This window comes from Limanda limanda, chromosome 15 (assembly GCF_963576545.1).
Source record: "Limanda limanda chromosome 15, fLimLim1.1, whole genome shotgun sequence".
NCBI classification, from domain to species: Eukaryota; Metazoa; Chordata; class Actinopteri; order Pleuronectiformes; family Pleuronectidae; genus Limanda; species Limanda limanda.
The window spans coordinates 24,305,014-24,323,380 of NC_083650.1; the positions used below are offsets into that span (position 1 = coordinate 24,305,014).

Here is an 18,367-nt window from a genome sequence, read left to right on the forward strand (position 1 = left end):
TGATGAAAGCCCTTGGACAAATTTGTCAAAGTAAAAATGTGAAAAGTGGCCACAAAATCTAAAATGGCGGGCTTCCTGTTGCTTGTTTCATAATGCTCTCTCAGACTTTTTTGTGCATCTGAACATGATAGACCTGTGTATCAATTTTTTTCGTGAAGATCGGTCAATGTGAACTCAGGGGCTGCGTTCCAGGGGGCACTGTTGAGCCATTTTGCCACGGCCATTTAACATTGCTCAAGAACATGTACATTTTCACCACTTTTATTTTTTGCAAACTTTTGTAAAGATTTGAGCATTTTGAAGCCCTAAAAAGCCCCTTCTTTTGCCTGAAATTTTTGCTTAATATAATAATAATGTTTACAATTACAATAGGGCCTCCCACTGTTCGGTGCTCAGGCCTAGATTATTTGCTTCAAGGATGCCTCTTCCAGAAATCAAATCATAAGCTTGCTCTCTACAGAAGTCAAACATGAAGACATGTATTTAAGCTCACGGAATCTAACATTGAGCTTTTGTTCTATAGAGGCCATGTGTATACATTGAGACGACTACAATGGTTATTCAGGTGAGTATAGAGCACAAGCAATGCTTGATATAACTGTTGCCTCTATATCCTGTCCTATCCTCCTCACAGCATGACGTAACCAACTAGTGTGACTCCAATATGTTTTAATGTTGTTTTCATTCAAAGTTATTCTTTACTTGCCCTTGAGCTGGTAGGTGAAGTGTTACAGTTGGTGGTGAATATAGTTTATATAGTTTATGCTGGTTTCTGTTATGTAATAGTTCTTAATGGGATGGCAGACAATGTATTTTTGAACTTGCTCTTCTAAATCCTTTGTGTTGAACATCAGCCCTAGGACAAGTTTGTCAAATTAAAAATGTGAAAAATGGCCTCTAAATAAAAAATGGCGGCCTTCCTGTCCACAATTCACCTCCAGACTTTTTTGTGCGTCTGGTTATGATACATCGTGGCCCTTTTTCTGCTGATATGCTCTTTTCCCATATGAGCAGAAATGTATTCTTCAAATTTCGTATTCTGCTGAACAAACCAGAGTTTAAAATAACAAAAAATAAGAGTCGGGTTCACAACTGCTGAGACAACCTATTTGAGAAAATAACAAACTATTTCAGGAGGTACTTATCAATAAATTCAACTACCTCCTCATCTGTGTTTTTACCAATGACAGGTGCATCCCCTATCCAAAACAAACTAAGAATGTGTGGTGAGCCACGTTTCTGGAATTCCACACGATAGTAATAATCAGTTATCTTTCCAAAAGGGTTTCATGGAGACATCAAAACCTCCCTCAAAATCAATGCCAAAGGTTCACACCTGCCCGCGCATTCTAGTTCTTCGACCATTTCTGTTCTACCTTCCTGTCTCAAAATACTAGTTAGAAGGTTTTTCCAGCGCATATCAGCACTGGAAAATGAGGCAAACCATGTAGGAAAACCAAGTTGACGAACACAAGCCAACAGTTCACGTTGTGCTCCCTGCCAAAAAGATGGGGTACATCTGATAGGTTTAAGAAAACAAAACCCATCATCATATTCCAACAACCTCTTCAAACCCTCTTCATTATTCAATACATCTCCACTAACTTTATGAAATTTGCCACCTAGTCCTTTTCTCGATGCTAAAGATACACACGACACAACTTGTTCTACCTCTGACATATATATTTTGTTGACACGAATAGACGCCCAGCCCATTTGTGTTACATTCATACTTGTCCTGCCACTGAAAACCATAATGCTGACAGCCTTGTTCTCTCTCCTTGTGTCTTACAGTCTGATTCCTCACTTAGAGTCCTGGTGACCGGTGCTGCTGGGCAGATTGCCTATTCCCTGTTGTTCAACATTGCCAAGGGAGATGTCTTTGGCAAAGATCAGGTGAGAAACAGCTTTCTCTTGCTCATGTAACACACTCGACGTCATCACCCCATTAGGTCGTGTCACAAGCCACGTGTAGGATACTGCCTTTAAATTTTGATTCCACATGTTTCATTCATCTCATACCATTCTTCCCACTGCCTGCTTCCTTCTCTCCCTCTCCCAGCCAATCACCTTGCTCCTTTTGGACATAACACCAATGTTACCAGTCCTGGATGGCGTTGTCATGGAGCTGCAGGACTGTGCCCTCTCGCTACTGAAAGGTAACCATTTAAAGGGTGCAACAGATAATTGACACAAGTGGATAACATGACGTATTGTCAAATTTTCCTTAAAAATGTAAACTGTGGTCTTTACATCACAGTTAACTTATTTTTGAAGCTGTTAATCTAAAGATTCAGGTTTCTATCGCTGTTCCATGATACACACTTCTCTGCCCTCGACATGTTCCTTCCTGTTGGCATGTGTTGTGTGGAATAAAGACTTCCTCAAACTTTTCAGCTGCCTGTAGCGTCTAATGCCAAATGGTCGTTAAAAGAAGCAGCTGAATAACAGAAGTACAAAAAGTCCTTCACATATATGAATGCATTCAAACCCACAGGGTAAAATGAATGATTGCTGACTGCTACACAGCAAACACAGGTCTATATCGTATTGGCTTCGCCCTTTAAACACTATCACTAGTGGGTTCATCCCTCACGGGAATGCACAGCACTGAAAACTTTAGTCCACGCCCACCTACTCTGGGCCCCACCCCTGGTCTCACCTCGTATAAATTGGGCTGGGACCTGGCGATCGGTTCCCCTTTTTCTTCAGTGTACCATTAGTAAGCACGAAACAACTTCCACGATGACTTCTTCCATCCGCTTGTGCCCGGTCTGTCAGACCGGCTACATCTTATCGTCTGACTTGCATGCCCGCTGCGAGTCGTACCTGGGTCCAGAGCACGCCGGCTTGGCTTGGAGCCAAGTATCCTTAGTGCAAGCTCCAGCAGGAGAAATGCAGGCGAGCCAACGCTTATGCTGACATCACCGGAGACAGTGTGTCCGCGCCTTGCTTTTTCCACTTAGAAGAAGCGATTGATTTCTTCGACATGCAAGGATCAGAGTCGGCCAACTCCTACATTTCAAATATTTGTCCTTGACAAAAACCACTTCAGTGTGGTTGATTTTATAAAGTGTATTAGTTTATTCACTTAACTTTTATCTGAAACTTCAATATTCTCAAAAGTAGAAGAGCAGACTAATGAAAATAATTGAATATGAACCTCAGACCGATGACGTATATTAAAGCATATAGCATAAGTTGGAAAACGTCGAGGAATGAAATGCTGTATGTAAACACGCTAGTAATTTCATTCAAATTCTCCTTCTGAAGAGATTATTCCCACTGACAAGGAGAGAGTGGCCTTCAAGGACCTGGACGCTGCCATCTTGGTCAGCTCAATGCCCAGGAGGGAGGGCATGGAGAGGAAAGACTTACTCAAAGACAACGTGGCCATCTTCAAGAGCCAGGGAGCCGCCCTGGAGAAGTATGCCAAGAAGACTGTGAAGGTAATAACACAGGCTAATATTGGCAAAGGCAACATACAAGAGTATGTATTTACTTTCTAAGTGTGGTGCATTATTAAGTGTAAGCTTGTTTATTTTCAGGTGCTGGTTGTAGGAAACACCAACTGTCTGATTGCAGCCAAGTCTGCTCCCTCCATCCCCAAAGAGAACTTCTCCTGTCTCACCCGTCTGGGCCACAACAGGGCTCGCTCTCGGGTGCGTTTCAGTGTCCCTGCGTTGCACTTTGTCAGCCTTAGGGTTTTTACTTCCATTTCTGAATTTGCTTTGCGTCCTCTAGGTGGCGATTCGCTGTGGCGTTCCTGCTACCAATGTCAAGAACATAATCATCTGGGGCAACAACTCGTCCACCCAGTACCCAGATGTGCACCACTGCTTGGTCAACATATCCGGTAGTGAGCTCGCCTGCTTCGATGCCGTCAAGGATGATGCCTGGCTCAAAGGAGATTTCATAGCTGTGAGCTGATTATCACTATTATTCAAATTAACATGGATTCTAGCTGCACAACTCAAGCTAACCCATTTGCTTATTTCTTCACTGTGTGTTTCAGACAGTGAAGCAGAGAGGCGCTGCAGACACCAAGGCCAGGAAGCTGTCCAGTGCCATGTCTGTCGCCAAGGCCATCTGTGACCACATGAGAGACATCTGGTCAGGCACCCCCCAGGTAAACGCCATGTTCATATATATACTGTTGTTCTAACATTAGAATATCTGCCTGTTGCTGTAATCAGGCAGAACATGGCTATGGCAATGTCAAATATTGATAGACTGTACTATACCCTTCATTCCCTACCAAATTAATTGTCAAACTATAACCTCAGTATGGTTATACGTTTCTCTGTGAGCACCACAGGCAGTTAGATCTTGTGTTACAGGTGAATCTGCTGTTTGTTTTTTGGATGATGTTTGTACTTCTCATGTTGATCAAGCCTTCGTTTCTGACAGATAACATTTGGCGTAAGCTCTTCCGGTTTAACCAGTAAATCCACCTCTGTATTTCAGGACGAGTTCACCTCTATGGGCGTGTACTCCTCTGGAAACTCATATGGAGTCCCAGCAGACCTCATCTATTCATTCCCAGTCCAGATCAAGGTGAGACTGGTCTAAAATTGGTTTGATTACAGCTAGTTGACTTGTAGCTACAGCAGGGAATCAATAAGTTGTTTCTTGACATCGCAGTTTGTGGTTACTCACATTCATCATGTTCTTCTGTATATGTGCAACAATAAACAACTTAAAGACTAAATTAGTGTAAATATGTAAATTTGAAGTGCTAAGAATAACACCCGACCAAAAGCCATTGTTCTCTTTGGCTGAAAGTTTCACCGGTGACCACATTCGGTGTCAATGAGTTTGTGGGTGTGGTCAAAAATGCACCTGTAGCCACGTGTAACAGTGATGTCATGAGGTGCGTGAGTTCACCTGCACACAGCAACCAGATGAGCAGTTAAACCACTGGAGGTCGGCAAAAACAAGATTTTCAAAGGGGGAGGCATTACATTTATTAAAAGGTTTGTGTTGTAGAGTGTAGAGAATTGTTTGTGAGTATTTTTTTTCAAAAAAACACAACACTTTGTATTTGCTTTAGGACAAGAACTGGACGATTGTGGACGGCTTGGCCATCAATGATTTTTCCCGATCGAGGATGGACGCCACAGCAACAGAGCTGATCGAGGAGAGAGACATGGCGGTGTCTTTCCTGGGGTATGACTAGACCCTGAATGACTCTGTCTGCTGTTTAGTGGAAAAAAAGAATGCATCCAGTTTTTATTTGGTTATGGATTATTGCATTGGTCTCATATTCAGTCGAGACCAGAAACACCTTTTTTGTACGTCGTGACACACAAGTGTCTCCACTCTAACTATAGTCCACCATCTGTTACCAGCTTGTTTCCAATATATTTTCAGTTAAACAATAAAAATGTTTATAACTTTTGTTCCCTGTGTATCATCTTAGTGACAGACAAATACAAACACACGGGTTTCAGCATAGCAGCTGGGCACTCAGATAGCAATGTGTCTTCGGAATTTATCAATAGTCAAGCACAAGTCATTACAAATGTTCTTTCTGGAAGTTTAATTCTATATCTGCAGATGGGTATCACCGTACAAAACCATGGAATAGATTTCATACAATGAGCAATGACATACAGGACATACAGCACGTTTATACATTTCCAAGCTCCTCCTGCTGAGGAACACATGTTATCGATTAGCCTCTTTCAGGGTTCGTACGGTCATGGAAAACATGGAAAAGTCATGGAATTTTAAAATGTGTTTTTCCAGGCCTGGAAAAGTCACGGAAATTTGTCATATTCATATTTTCATGTCGTTCATTTTAGGGATGGGCATAATTAATAGACAATCGATTAATTGATCATTAAGAATTTCGTAAATTACATTTTTTCATTGATGAAAACTATTGCATGTTCACAATACAAATCCTTCTAAATACAATAGGGCCAAGCATATGGCACCAATAAAGCCATCATCATATATCACAACATCACATCATCATATATATTAATCACGTATCACAGCCTTCTCGACAGGTTTGAATCCGGTTCAGATGGGTCTTCCTGTGTCTGTCCTCTTCACAATGAGAACAACAAAGATGCCCCCTCCCACCTGTTGAGAGAAGAAGACATCAGTGTCACAGAGACTCACTTCATCAGCTGTGAGTCAGTGATGCAGCTCATCCAGTAGAAAGAGCAGCAGGGACTTCAGTCCTGTTCAGAGGTGGAGCAGCTTCCTCTCTGCTTCATGTTCACGTGTTGGAATGAACACGCTAAGAGCTCAGTGTGTGTCCTCTGCATGTCAAAGTGCAGAGTGGACACCTGAGAGGTGGATTTACTGCTGTTACAGGTGAAGACATGTTTCACTGTGTGTTGATGAACATCTGCTTCTGACAAACTGGGACCAGATGAGACAGATGGACCTCAGCAGAGGTTCTGCTCTGTATAAAGAGCTCCTGGTTACCATGGTGATGAGGAGAGGCTTCAGTCCCACTGATCTCAGAGCTGTGACAAAGATCCACCCGATCAGTTCTTCACTGATGAAGTGAGAGGACAAAGTGTCTCAGATCAGATGAAGACGACACCGTCTCTGTCCCTCGTGTGAGGCTGTCAGCTGTGGTCCAGCTTCACTTCCTGTTCACAAGAAAACAACAACAACTGTCGTCTTCACGTCAACTCAATCACATGATCCCAAGCAGCTTGTGGCTTGTCTGATTGGCCGACTGTTGTCTCTCTGTGTTTCTGTCCAATCCTGACGTCTGTCCTCATTGTCCTCTCACAGCTTCACTGAGGAAACACTGAGGCCTGAACTACGAAGACACTTCAACATGTCCAGGAGATCTTTGTGAGATCAGCTCAACTGAACCTGACAGACACAGTCAGGCTAAGTGGTCACATGACGCTGGTTATCAACTCGTTAAGTTAACTCAGGTTTTCCTCATCGAGATCTGAGCGTACACATAAAAGGGGCAGGGTCTACTGTGTATGACCAATCACAGACATGGACAGTTTGACTGACAGCAGAGCCTCATATTTCACAACCAGGATCAAACTGTTCTATAATAAAAATCAGAGGAGAACAAACAAATGATCCAGAATAAAAGAAACTCAGTCACAGCTGCTAAATGAAGGAAGAACAGCTGGTAAAACATCTGGGATCGTGTCAATGTGTAAGTTACAGAGCCCCCTGGTGGCATCTGGTGAAAATATATTACGTGACCACGACATAATATCTGTGAGAACGAGATCTGAATCTGTTGTTTACTAACAAGACGAGTGGAAGAGAAGAAGACACACACTGTCTCACTGTCTGTGAGGACAAACACTGTCTCTGAGGACACACACAGTCTCACTGTCTCTGAGGACACACTCTGTCTCTGAGGACACACACTGTCATTGAGGAGACACACTGTCTCTGAGGAGACACACTGTCTCTGAGGACACACACTGTCATTGAGGAGACACACTGTCTCACTGTCTCTGAGGACACACACTGTCTCATTGTCTCTGAGGACACACACTGACTGAGGACACACACTGTCATTGAGGAGACACACTGTCTCACTGTCTCTGAGGACACACACTGTGGTGGAAACCTCCGTTCATCAGAAGTTACCATGGTGATTTACCTCGTTAAGAAGTGGACGAGCTTTGTAGGACTGAAAAAACTAAACCTGAAGTTAACCACAAATAATGCTTGGTAGCACAGACCCAGGATCTGTGATACTGACTGTGTTTAGTAAAATACTGATGAAAGCAGCGTGGACTGACTCCACCCATCTACTGACCTCAGAGTCTCCAGTCGACAGGTTGAACTCCGCTTTAGATCAAGCAGCTCCTTCACTACTGAGTACAGCAGGTTGTTTCCTATCAGATCCAGTTCTCTCAGATGAGAGGGGTTTGACTTCAGAGCTGAAGCCAGAGAAGAACAGCTGATCTCTGAAAGACTGCAGTTCTTCAACCTGGATAAAGAATACAACTTTGAATTAAACTGAGTTCATGTGTGAACATAACAGACACATATTCATGTCAGCACAGACTCATAACATGGAAGATAAATTTGAAATCAGACATGTTGGACTAAAAACGAGTCCTGATTCAGTACAAATAGATTATTTGGACCTGTTCTCTGTCCTGCAGATCAGTTTAGGAAATCCAGAACTAAACTCAGTGTTTTAACAAGTAGCTGAATATTTAAAATGTCACAGATTAATTAATGAATGGATTCAAGTTATGTATGAAGAGGAATTGTGTTAAATTAGAATTAAATGAGATCACTTGTGTATGAATGCTGTTTTATGGATATGAGATCTACAAAAGTCAGTCAGTGAACTGACCCCAGAGTCTTCAGACGACAGGTTGGACTCTGTAGAAAACCACACAGCTCCTTCACTCCTGAGTCATGCAGGTTGTTGTCACTCAGATCCAGGTCTCTCAGATGAGAGGGGTTTGACCTCAGAGCTGAAGCCAGAGAAGAACAGCTGATCTCTGACAGACTGCAGCCCTTCAACCTGGATAAAGAATCAAACTTAACTGTTAATTAAACTGAGTTCATGTGTGAAAATAAAAGACTTTGACTAAACATCACTGTCTCTGTTTTCAGACCTGAAGTCTGAGTCAAGTTGTTCTGGACATTTTCTGGAACTTTTCCTGCAGCCTCCTAATAAAGTTTATGAGTGAGTCCATGTGAGAATAGAGCAGGTGAATGTCCAGAGGATTCACAGAGAGCATGTGGACGTGTTGATGAGGTTTCTAACACGTGACGGACGTGAAACTGGACGAACATAAATATCTCAGGATGAAGAAGAGGAGTCGTACACGTAGAAGACGAAGACGTCAACTTGGAAACACGAGGAGATTCCAGAGCTTTTGGTGATGAGGGCCGACACCGGTGTGGATGAGCTGTAAACAACAACACTGATCTTTCCACAGCAGGATTTATACGTCATGTCCGGCCTCCTGCTGCTCAACCCGTTCTTCATATGTGAAAGTCAAACTCCAGAAAATGTCCAGACACTATTTTACAGAGTTAATGACTGAAAACAGCTTGAAAGTCCTCGTGTCCTCTGGGTTCAGTTGTTTGTAATATGTAGCTTCACCACTATATGTCTCTAAATATCTTGCTGGACATGTTCAGAAGTCGTACACGTGAACAAGTGGACTACGTTCACATGTACGACACCTGGAGACGTCACTAACTCCTTCACAGTGAACCTGCAACTAAACATAACTTAACAAAACTATGGTTGTCATTGAGATGTGTGTTTTGGCTTCGCCCCTCGTCTGAATGTTCCCACATGTTCCTGTTGCTGTGAACGAGTCCGACCCGGACAATCTTCTGCTGCTGCTTCAGATCCAGAAAAGATCCGACCCACTTGTCAGAACATGTTCCACCGTTGATGTGTGAAAGGGCGAGCAGTTCCATGATCATGTTTTCTTGAAGTGGCGATGATCTGAGCAGCAGTTGGACCAGTTGAAAGTGGTGCAGGGAGCCTGAGGAACACGTGTGTACAGGGCGGGACAGAGATCTAGTGGTGAGAAGATAAAGGCATGGACAACCCTGTGTAAGTCCTGAAACCAGAGGAAGTTTTTTTCATGTTGGAAATGAACCAAAAGTGGAAGAAACGGGGCTGAAGAACTTGGTCCTAAAAATAGAATGAATCAAATATAATCCACTTGGACTCTGGACCCTGAGCCCAGTCCCAGAACAACAACGCAGCACGCTGTCAAGTGGTCAGTCCACAGGACCACCGGGACAAGTCCTGGTTCGCTTCCACAGAAACATTACATGTACACATTGTCCAGCATTGGATTGTTTCTCTGTCAGTAAAACTTCAGTCACATTGAGCCTGACTCGGTCCTCAGCGCTCATTCTACAAACATCTCTCAGCTCAGTATCAGTGTTCACTGTTAGGAACACATGTTCTGACCTTTGACCTTAAAGCTCCAGTGTGGAAGATTCAGGTGAAAGGATCCGTTGTTAGAAACTGAAGAGAAAGGAATCCTAGAGATGTTTCCACTAGTTTCTTCTGAATTGGACCAGTTGTTGTTGTCTTTACTTTAGAATGAGACAATTATATTTAGATAGTTTATATTTAAGTACTTCATATTTAAATACTGTATATTTGCATACATTATGAATAAATACTATATATTTACATACTTTATATTTACAGATTTTAGAATTAAATACTTTATATTATATTTAGAGTGAACCTTTAACATTAAAACATGATGTCTGACCACAGAGTCTCCAGTCGACAGGTTGGACTCTGTAGAAAACCACAAAGCTCCTTCGTGGCTGAGTCCTGCAGGTCGTTGTTGTTACTCAGATTCAGTTTTCTCAGATGAGAGGGGTTCGACCTCAGAGCTGAAGCCAGAGAAGAACAGCTGATCTTTGACAGACTGCAGTTCCTCAACCTGGATAAAGAATAAAATGTTGAATTAAACTGAGTTCATGTGTGAAAATAACAGCCACATAATCATGTCAGCACAGACTCGTAACATGGCAGATAAATATGAAATCAGACATGTTGAACTAAAAACGAGTCCTAATTCAGTACAAATAGATTATTTGACCCGGTCTCTGTCCTGCAGATCAGTTTAGGAAATCCAGAACTAAACTCAGTGTTTTAACAAGTAGCTGAATATTTAAAATGTCACAGATTAATTAAGGAATGAATTCAAGTTATGTCTGAAGAGTGATTATGTTCAATTTTAATTAAATGAGTCAAATTGTGTATAAATGCTGTATTTTAGACATGAGATCTACAAAAGTCAGTCAGTGAACTGACCATAGATTCTCCAGTCGACAGGTTGGACTCTGTAGAAAACCACACAGCTCCTTCACTGCTGAGTCCTGCAGGTTGTTGTCACTCAGATCCAGTTTTCTCAGATGAGAGGGGTTTGACCTCAGAGCTGAAGCCAGAGAAGAACAGCTGATCTCTGACAGTCTGCAGCTCTCCAACCTGGATAAAGAATCAAACTTAACTGTTAATTAAACTGAGTTCAGGTGTGAAAATAAAAGACTTTGACAAAACATCACTGTCTCTGTTTTCAGACCTGAAGTCTGAGTCAAGTTGTTCTGGACATTTTCTGGAACTTTTCCTGCAGCCTCCTAATAAAGTTTCTGAGTGAGTCCATGTGAGAATAGAGCAGGTGAATGTCCAGAGGATTCACAGAGAGCGAGTGGACGTTTTGATGAGGTTTCTAACACGTGACGGACGTGAAACTGAAAGAACACAAATATCTCAGGATGAAGAAGAGGAGCCGTACACGTAGAAGACAAAGACGTCAACTTGGAAACACGAGGAGATTCCAGAGCTTTTGGTGATGAGGACCGACGCTGGTGTGGATGAGCTGTAAACAACAACACTGATCTTTCTACAGCAGGATTTATACGTCATGTCCGGCCTCCTGCTGCTCCACCCGTTCTTCATATGTGAAAGTCAAACTCCAGAAAATGTCCAGACACTATTTTAAAGAGTTCATGACTGAAAACAGCTTGAAAGTACTTGTGTCCTAGGGGCTCACTTGTTTGAGATATGTAACTTCACCACTAGATGTATCTAAATATCTCGCTGGACATGTTCAGAAGTCGTTCACGTGAACAAGTGGACTACGTTCACATGTACGACACCTGGAGACGTCACTAACTCCTTCACAGTAAACCTGCAACTAAACATAACTTAACAAAACTATGGTTATCATTGAGATATGTGTTTTGGCTTCGCCCCTCGTCTGAATGTTGCCACATGTTCCTGTGAACGAGTCGGACCCGGACATCTCCTGCTGCTGCTTCAGCTCCAGGAAATGTCCGACCCACTTGTCAGAACATGTTCCACAGCTGATGTGTGAAAGGGCGAGCAGTTCTATGATCTTGTTTTCGTGAAGTGGTGATGATCTGAGCAGCAGTTTCACCAGTTGAAAGTGGTGCAGGGAGCCTGAGGAACACGTGTGTATAGGGCGGGACAGAGATCTAGTGGTGAAAAGATGAAGGCATGGACGACCCCGTGTAAGTCCTGAAACCAGAGGAAGGGTTTCATGTTGGAAATGAACCCAAAGTGGAAGAAACAGGGCTGAAGAACTTGGTCCTAAAAATAAAAGGAATCAAATATAATCCACTTGGACTCTGGACCCTGAGCCCAGTCCCAGAACACCAACGCAGCACGCTGTCATGTGGTCAGTCCACAGGACCACGGGACAAGTCCTGGTTAGCTTCCACAGAAACATTACATGTACACATTGTCCAGCATTGGATTGTTTCTCAGTCAGTAAAACTTCAGTCACATTGAGCCTGACTCGGTCCTCAGCGCTCATTCTACAAACATCTCTCAGCTCAGTATCAGTGTTCAATGTTACGAACACATGTTCTGACCTTTGACCTTAAAGCTCCAGTGTGGAAGATTCAGGTGAAAGGATCCATTGTTAGAAACTGAAGAGAAAAGAAACCTAGAGATGTTTTCACTAGTTTCATCTGAATTGGACCAGTTGTTATTTTCTTAACTTTACAATGGGACATTTATATTTAAATACTTTATATTTAAGTACTTGAAATTTAAATACTGTATATTTGCATACGTTATGAATAAATACTATATATTTACATACTTTATATTTACAGATTTTAGAATTAAATACTTTATATTATATTTAGAGTGAACCTTTAACATTAAAACATGATGTCTGACCTCAGAGTCTCCAGTCGACAGGTTGGACTCTGTAGAAAACCACACAGCTCCTTCACTGCTGAGTCCTGCAGGTCGTTGTTGTTACTCAGATCCAGTTTTCTCAGATGAGAGGGGTTTGACCTCAGAGCTGAAGCCAGAGAAGAACAGCTGATCCCTGACAGACTGCAGCTCCTCAACCTGGATGAAGAATAAAACTTTGAATTAAACTGAGTTCATGTGTGAAAATAACAGCCACATATTCATGTCAGCACAGACTCGTAACATGGAAGTTAAATATGAAATCAGACATGTTGGACCAAAAAACGAGTCCTAATTCAGTAAAAATAGATTATTTGGACCCGGTCTCTGTCCTGCAGATCAGTTTAGGAAATCCAGAACTAAACTCAGTGTTTTAAAGAGTAGCTGAATATTTAAAATGTCACAGATTGATTAAGGAATGAATTCAAGTTATGTATGAAGAGGAATTATGTTCAATTTGAATTAAATGAGACAAATTGTGTATAAATGCTGTATTATAGACATGAGATCTACAAAAGTCAGTCAGTGAACTGACCACAGATTCTCCAGTTGACAGGTTGGACTTTGTAGAAAACCACACAGCTCCTTCACTGTTGAGTCCTGCAGGTTGTTGTCACTCAGATCCAGGTCTCTCAGATGAGAGGGGTTTGACCTCAGAGCTGAAGCCAGAGAAGAACAGCTGATCTCGGACAGACTGCAGCCATTCAACCTGGATAAATAATCAAACTTAACTGTTAATTAAACTGAGTTCAAGTGTGAAAATAAAAGACTTTGACTAAACATCAATGTCTCTGTTTTCAGACCTGAAATCTAAGTCAAGTTGTTCTGGACATTTTCTGGAACCTTTCCTGCAGCCTCCTAATAAAGTTTCTGAGTGAGTCCATGTGTGAATAGAGCAGGTGAATGTCCAGAGGATTCACAGAGAGCGAGTGGACATGTTGATGAGGTTTCTAACACGTTACGGACGTGAAACTGGAAGAACTCAAATATCTCAGGATGAAGAAGAGGAGCCGTACACGTAGAAGACGAAGACGTCAACTTGGAAACACGAGGAGATTCCAGAGCTTTTGGTGATGAGGGCCGACACCGGTGTGGATGAGCTGTAAACAACAACACTGATCTTTCCACAGCAGGATTTATACGTCATGTCCCGCCTCCTGCTGCTCCACCCGTTCTTCATATGTGAAAGTCAAACTCCAGAAAATGTCCAGACACTATTTTACAGAGTTAATGACTGAAAACAGCTTGAAAGTCCTCGTGTCCTCTGGGTTCAGTTGTTTGTAATATGTAACTTCACCACTAGATGTCTCTAAATATAATGCTGGACATGTTCAAAAGTCGTACACGTGAACAAGTGGACTACGTTCACATGTACGACACCTGGAGACGTCACTAACTCCTTCACAGTGAACCTGCAACTAAACATAACTTAACAAAACTATGGTTGTCATTGAGATATGTGTTTTGGCTTCGCCCCTCGTCTGAATGTTCCCACATGTTCCTGTGAACGAGTCGGACCCGGACATCTCCTGCTGCTGCTTCAGCTCCAGGAAATGTCCGACCCACTTGTCAGAACATGTTCCACAGCTGATGTGTGAAAGGGCGAGCATTTCTATGATCATGTTTTCGTGAAGTGGTGATGATCTGAGCAGCAGTTGGACCAGTTGAAAGTGGTGCAGGGAGCCTGAGGAACACGTGTGTACAGGGCAGGACAGAGATCTAGTGGTGAAAAGATAAAGGCATGGACGACCCTGTGTAAGTCCTGAAACCAGAGGAAGGGTTTCATGTTGGAAATGAACCCAAAGTGGAAGAAACAGGGCTGAAGAACTTGGTCCTAAAAATAAAAGGAATCAAATATAATCCACTTGGACTCTGGACCCTGAGCCCGGTCCCAGAACACCAACGCAGCACGCTGTTATGTGGTCAGTCCACAGGACCAAAGGGACAAGTCCTGGTTAGCTTTCACAGAAACATTACATGGACACATTGTCCAGCATTGGATTGTTTCTCTGTTAGTACAACTTCAGTCATATTGAGCCTGACTCTGTCCTCAGCGCTCATTCTATTTCTCATTTGACCTTAAAGCTCCAGTGTGGAAGATTCAGGTGAAAGGATCCATTGTTAGAAACTGAAGAGAAAAGAATCCTAGAGATGTTTTCACTAGTTTCATATGAATTGGACCAGTTGTTGTTGTCTTTACTTTAGAATGGGACATTTATATTTAAATACTTTATATTTAAGTACTTCATATTTAAATACTGTATATTTGCATACGTTATGAATAAATACTATATATTTACATACTTTATATTTACAGATTTTAGAATTAAATACTTTATATTATATTTAGAGTGAACCTTTAACATTAAAACATGATGTCTGACCACAGAGTCTCCAGTCGACAGGTTGGACTCTGTAGAAAACCACACAGCTCCTTCACTGCTAAGTCCTGCAGGTAGTTGTTATTCAGATCCAGTTTTCTCAGATGAGAGGGGTTTGACCTCAGAGCTGAAGCCAGAGAAGAACAGCTGATCTCTGACAGACTGCAGCTCCTCAACCTGGATAAAGAATAAAACTTTGAATTAAACTGAGTTCATGTGTGAAAATAACAGCCACATACTCATGTCAGCACAGACTCGTAACATGGCAGATAAATATGAAATCAGACATGTTGAACTAAAAACGAGTCCTAATTCAGTAAAAATAGATAATTTGGACCCGGTCTCTGACCTGCAGATCAGTTTAGGAAATCCAGAACTGAACTCAGTGTTTTAACAAGAAGCTGAATATTTAAAATGTCACAGATTAATTAAGGAATGAATTCAAGTTATGTATGGAGAGGAATTATGTTAAATTTTAATTAAATGAGACAAATTGTGTATAAATGCTGTATTATAGACATGAGATCTACAAAAGTCAGTCAGTGAACTGACCACAGATTCTCCAGTTGACAGGTTGGACTTTGTAGAAAACCACACAGCTCCTTCACTGCTGAGTCCTGCAGGTTGTTGTCACTCAGATGCAGGTCTCTCAGATGAGAGGGGTTTGACCTCAGAGCTGAAGCCAGAGAAGAACAGCTGATCTCTGACAGACTGCAGCCATTCAACCTGGATAAAGAATCAAACTTAACTGTTAATTAAACTGAGTTCAAGTGTGAAAATAAAAGACTTTGACTAAACATCAATGTCTCTGTTTTCAGACCTGAAATCTGAGTCAAGTTGTTCTGGACATTTTCTATAACTTTTCCTGCAGCCTCCTAATAAAGTTTCTGAGTGAGTCCATGTGAGAATAGAGCAGGTGAATATCCAGAGGATTCACAGAGAGCGAGTGGACATGTTGATGAGGTTTCTAACACGTTACGGACGTGAAACTGGAAGAACACAAATATCTCAGGATGAAGAAGAGGAGCCGTACACGTAGAAGACAAAGACGTCAACTTGGAAACACGAGGAGATTCCAGAGCTTTTGGTGATGAGGGCCGACGCTGGTGTGGATGAGCTGTAAACAACAACACTGATCTTTCTACAGCAGGATTTATACGTCATGTCCGGCCTCCTGCTGCTCCACCCGTTCTTCATATGTGAAAGTCAAACTCCAGAAAATGTCCAGACACTATTTTAAAGAGTTCATGACTGAAAACAGCTTGAAAGTACTTGTGTCCTAGGGGCTCACTTGTTTGAGATATGTAACTTCACCACTAGATGTATCTAAATATCTCGCTGGACTTGTTCAGAAGTCGTTCACGTGAACAAGTGGACTACGTTCACATGTACGACACCTGGAGACGTCACTAACTCCTTCACAGTAAACCTGCAACTAAACATAACTTAACAAAACTATGGTTATCATTGAGATATGTGTTTTGGCTCCGCCCCATGTCTGTATGTTCCCACTTGTTCCTGTTGCTGTGAACGAGTCGGACACGGACAATCTCCTGCTGCTGCTTCAGCTCCAGGAAATGTCCGACCCACTTGTCAGAACATGTTCCACAGTTGATGTGTGAAAGGGCGAGCATTTCTATGATCATGTTTTCGTGAAGTGGTGATGATCTGAGCAGCAGTTGGACCAGTTGAAAGTGGTGCAGGGAGCCTGAGGAACACGTGTGTACAGGGCAGGACAGAGATCTAGTGGTGAAAAGATAAAGGCATGGACGACCCCGTGTAAGTCCTGAAACCAGAGGAAGGGTTTCATGTTGGAAATGAACCCAAAGTGGAAGAAACAGGGCTGAAGAACTTGGTCCTAAAAATAAAAGGAATCAAATATAATCCACTTGGACTCTGGACCCTGAGCCCAGTCCCAGAACACCAACGCAGCACGTTGTCATGTGGTCAGTCCACAGGACCACTGGGACAAGTCCTGGTTAGCTTCCACAGAAACATTACATGGACACATTGTCCAGCATTGGATTATTTCTGTCAGTACAACTTCAGTCACATTGAGCCTGACTCGGTCCTCAGCGCTCATTCTACAAACATCTCTCAGCTCAGTATCAGTGTTCACTGTAAGGAACACATGTTCTGACCTTTGACCTTAAAACTCCAGTGTGGAAGATTCAGGTGAAAGGATCCATTGTTAGAAACTGAAGAGAAAAGAATCCTAGAGATGTTTTCACTAGTTTCATCTGAATTGGACCAGTTGTTATTTTCTTAACTTTACAATGGGACATTTATATTTAAATACTTTATATTTAAGTATTTGAAATTTAAATACTGTATATTTGCATACGTTATGAATAAATACTATATATTTACATACTTTATATTTACAGATTTTAGAATTAAATACTTTATATTATATTTAGAGTGAACCTTTAACATTAAAACATGATGTCTGACCACAGAGTCTCCAGTCGACAGGTTGGACTCTGTAGAAAACCACACAACTCCTTCGTGGCTGAGTCCTGCAGGTCGTTGTTGTTACTCAGATCCAGTTTTCTCAGATGAGAGGGGTTTGACCTCAGAGCTGAAGCCAGAGAAGAACAGCTGATCTCTGACAGTCTGCAGCTCCTCAACCTGGATGAAGAATAAAACTTTGAATTAAACTGAGTTCATGTGTGAAAATAACAGACACATATTCATGTCAGCACAGACTCGTAACATGGAAGTTAAATATGAAATCAGACATGTTGGACCAAAAAACGAGTCCTGATTCAGTAAAAATAGATTATTTGGACCCGGTCTCTGTCCTGCAGATCAGTTTAAGAAATCCAGAACTAAACTCAGTGTTTTAAAGAGTAGCTGAATATTTAAAATGTCACAGATTGATTAAGGAATGAATTCAAGTTATGTATGAAGAGGAATTATGTTCAATTTGAATTAAATGAGACAAATTGTGTATAAATGCTGTATTATAGACATGAGATCTACAAAAGTCAGTCAGTGAACTGACCACAGATTCTCCAGTTGACAGGTTGGACTTTGTAGAAAACCACACAGCTCCTTCACTGCTGAGTCCTGCAGGTTGTTGTCACTCAGATGCAGGTCTCTCAGATGAGAGGGGTTTGACCTCAGAGCTGAAGCCAGAGAAGAACAGCTGATCTCGGACAGACTGCAGCCATTCAACCTGGATAAAGAATCAAACTTAACTGTTAATTAAACTGAGTTCAAGTGTGAAAATAAAAGACTTTGACTAAACATCAATGTCTCTGTTTTCAGACCTGAAATCTGAGTCAAGTTGTTC

At 41.9% G+C, this 18,367-nt stretch overlaps 2 protein-coding genes across 2 annotated transcripts; one reads left to right on the forward strand and one right to left on the reverse strand.

The window, feature by feature from the left end:
- The first annotated feature begins 1,850 nt into the window (after window positions 1-1,850).
- On the forward strand, window positions 1,851-5,348 carry LOC133020565 (malate dehydrogenase, cytoplasmic-like). Its single transcript, XM_061087169.1, has 8 exons — window positions 1,851-1,896; window positions 2,063-2,159; window positions 3,274-3,449; window positions 3,549-3,662; window positions 3,745-3,921; window positions 4,016-4,129; window positions 4,468-4,557; window positions 5,054-5,348. The coding sequence occupies exons 2-8, from the start codon at window positions 2,096-2,098 to the stop codon at window positions 5,177-5,179; spliced, it is 861 nt and encodes a 286-aa protein (XP_060943152.1). The 5' UTR covers window positions 1,851-1,896; window positions 2,063-2,095; the 3' UTR covers window positions 5,180-5,348.
- A 177-nt stretch (window positions 5,349-5,525) lies between these two features.
- Window positions 5,526-9,411, reverse strand: LOC133020345 (ribonuclease inhibitor-like). The gene is made up of 4 exons (XM_061086870.1): window positions 9,291-9,411; window positions 8,318-8,468; window positions 7,769-7,942; window positions 5,526-6,093 (listed from the first exon to the last, which is right to left on the reverse strand). Exons 1-4 carry the CDS (start codon window positions 9,409-9,411, stop codon window positions 6,060-6,062), a joined length of 480 nt encoding a protein of 159 aa, XP_060942853.1. The 3' UTR covers window positions 5,526-6,059.
- Window positions 9,412-18,367: the final 8,956 nt, after the last annotated feature.

Excerpts from the sequence above, each read along its gene's own strand:
- LOC133020345 (XM_061086870.1), bottom strand. The coding sequence starts at position 9,411 with ATGATCATGGAACTGCTCGCCCTTTCACACATCAACGGTGGAACATGT. Across the intron at positions 8,469-9,290 it reads CCGGGTCGGACTCGTTCACA|AGATCAGCTGTTCTTCTCTG; the intron begins GCAACAGGAACA and ends GCAGTCTGTCAG. Across the intron at positions 6,094-7,768 it reads TGTCGACTGGAGACTCTGAG|GTGGGAGGGGGCATCTTTGT; the intron begins GTCAGTAGATGG and ends TTCTCTCAACAG.
- LOC133020565 (XM_061087169.1), top strand. The coding sequence starts at position 2,096 with ATGTTACCAGTCCTGGATGGCGTTGTCATGGAGCTGCAGGACTGTGCC. Across the intron at positions 2,160-3,273 it reads TGCCCTCTCGCTACTGAAAG|AGATTATTCCCACTGACAAG; the intron begins GTAACCATTTAA and ends CTCCTTCTGAAG. Across the intron at positions 4,558-5,053 it reads CATTCCCAGTCCAGATCAAG|GACAAGAACTGGACGATTGT; the intron begins GTGAGACTGGTC and ends TATTTGCTTTAG.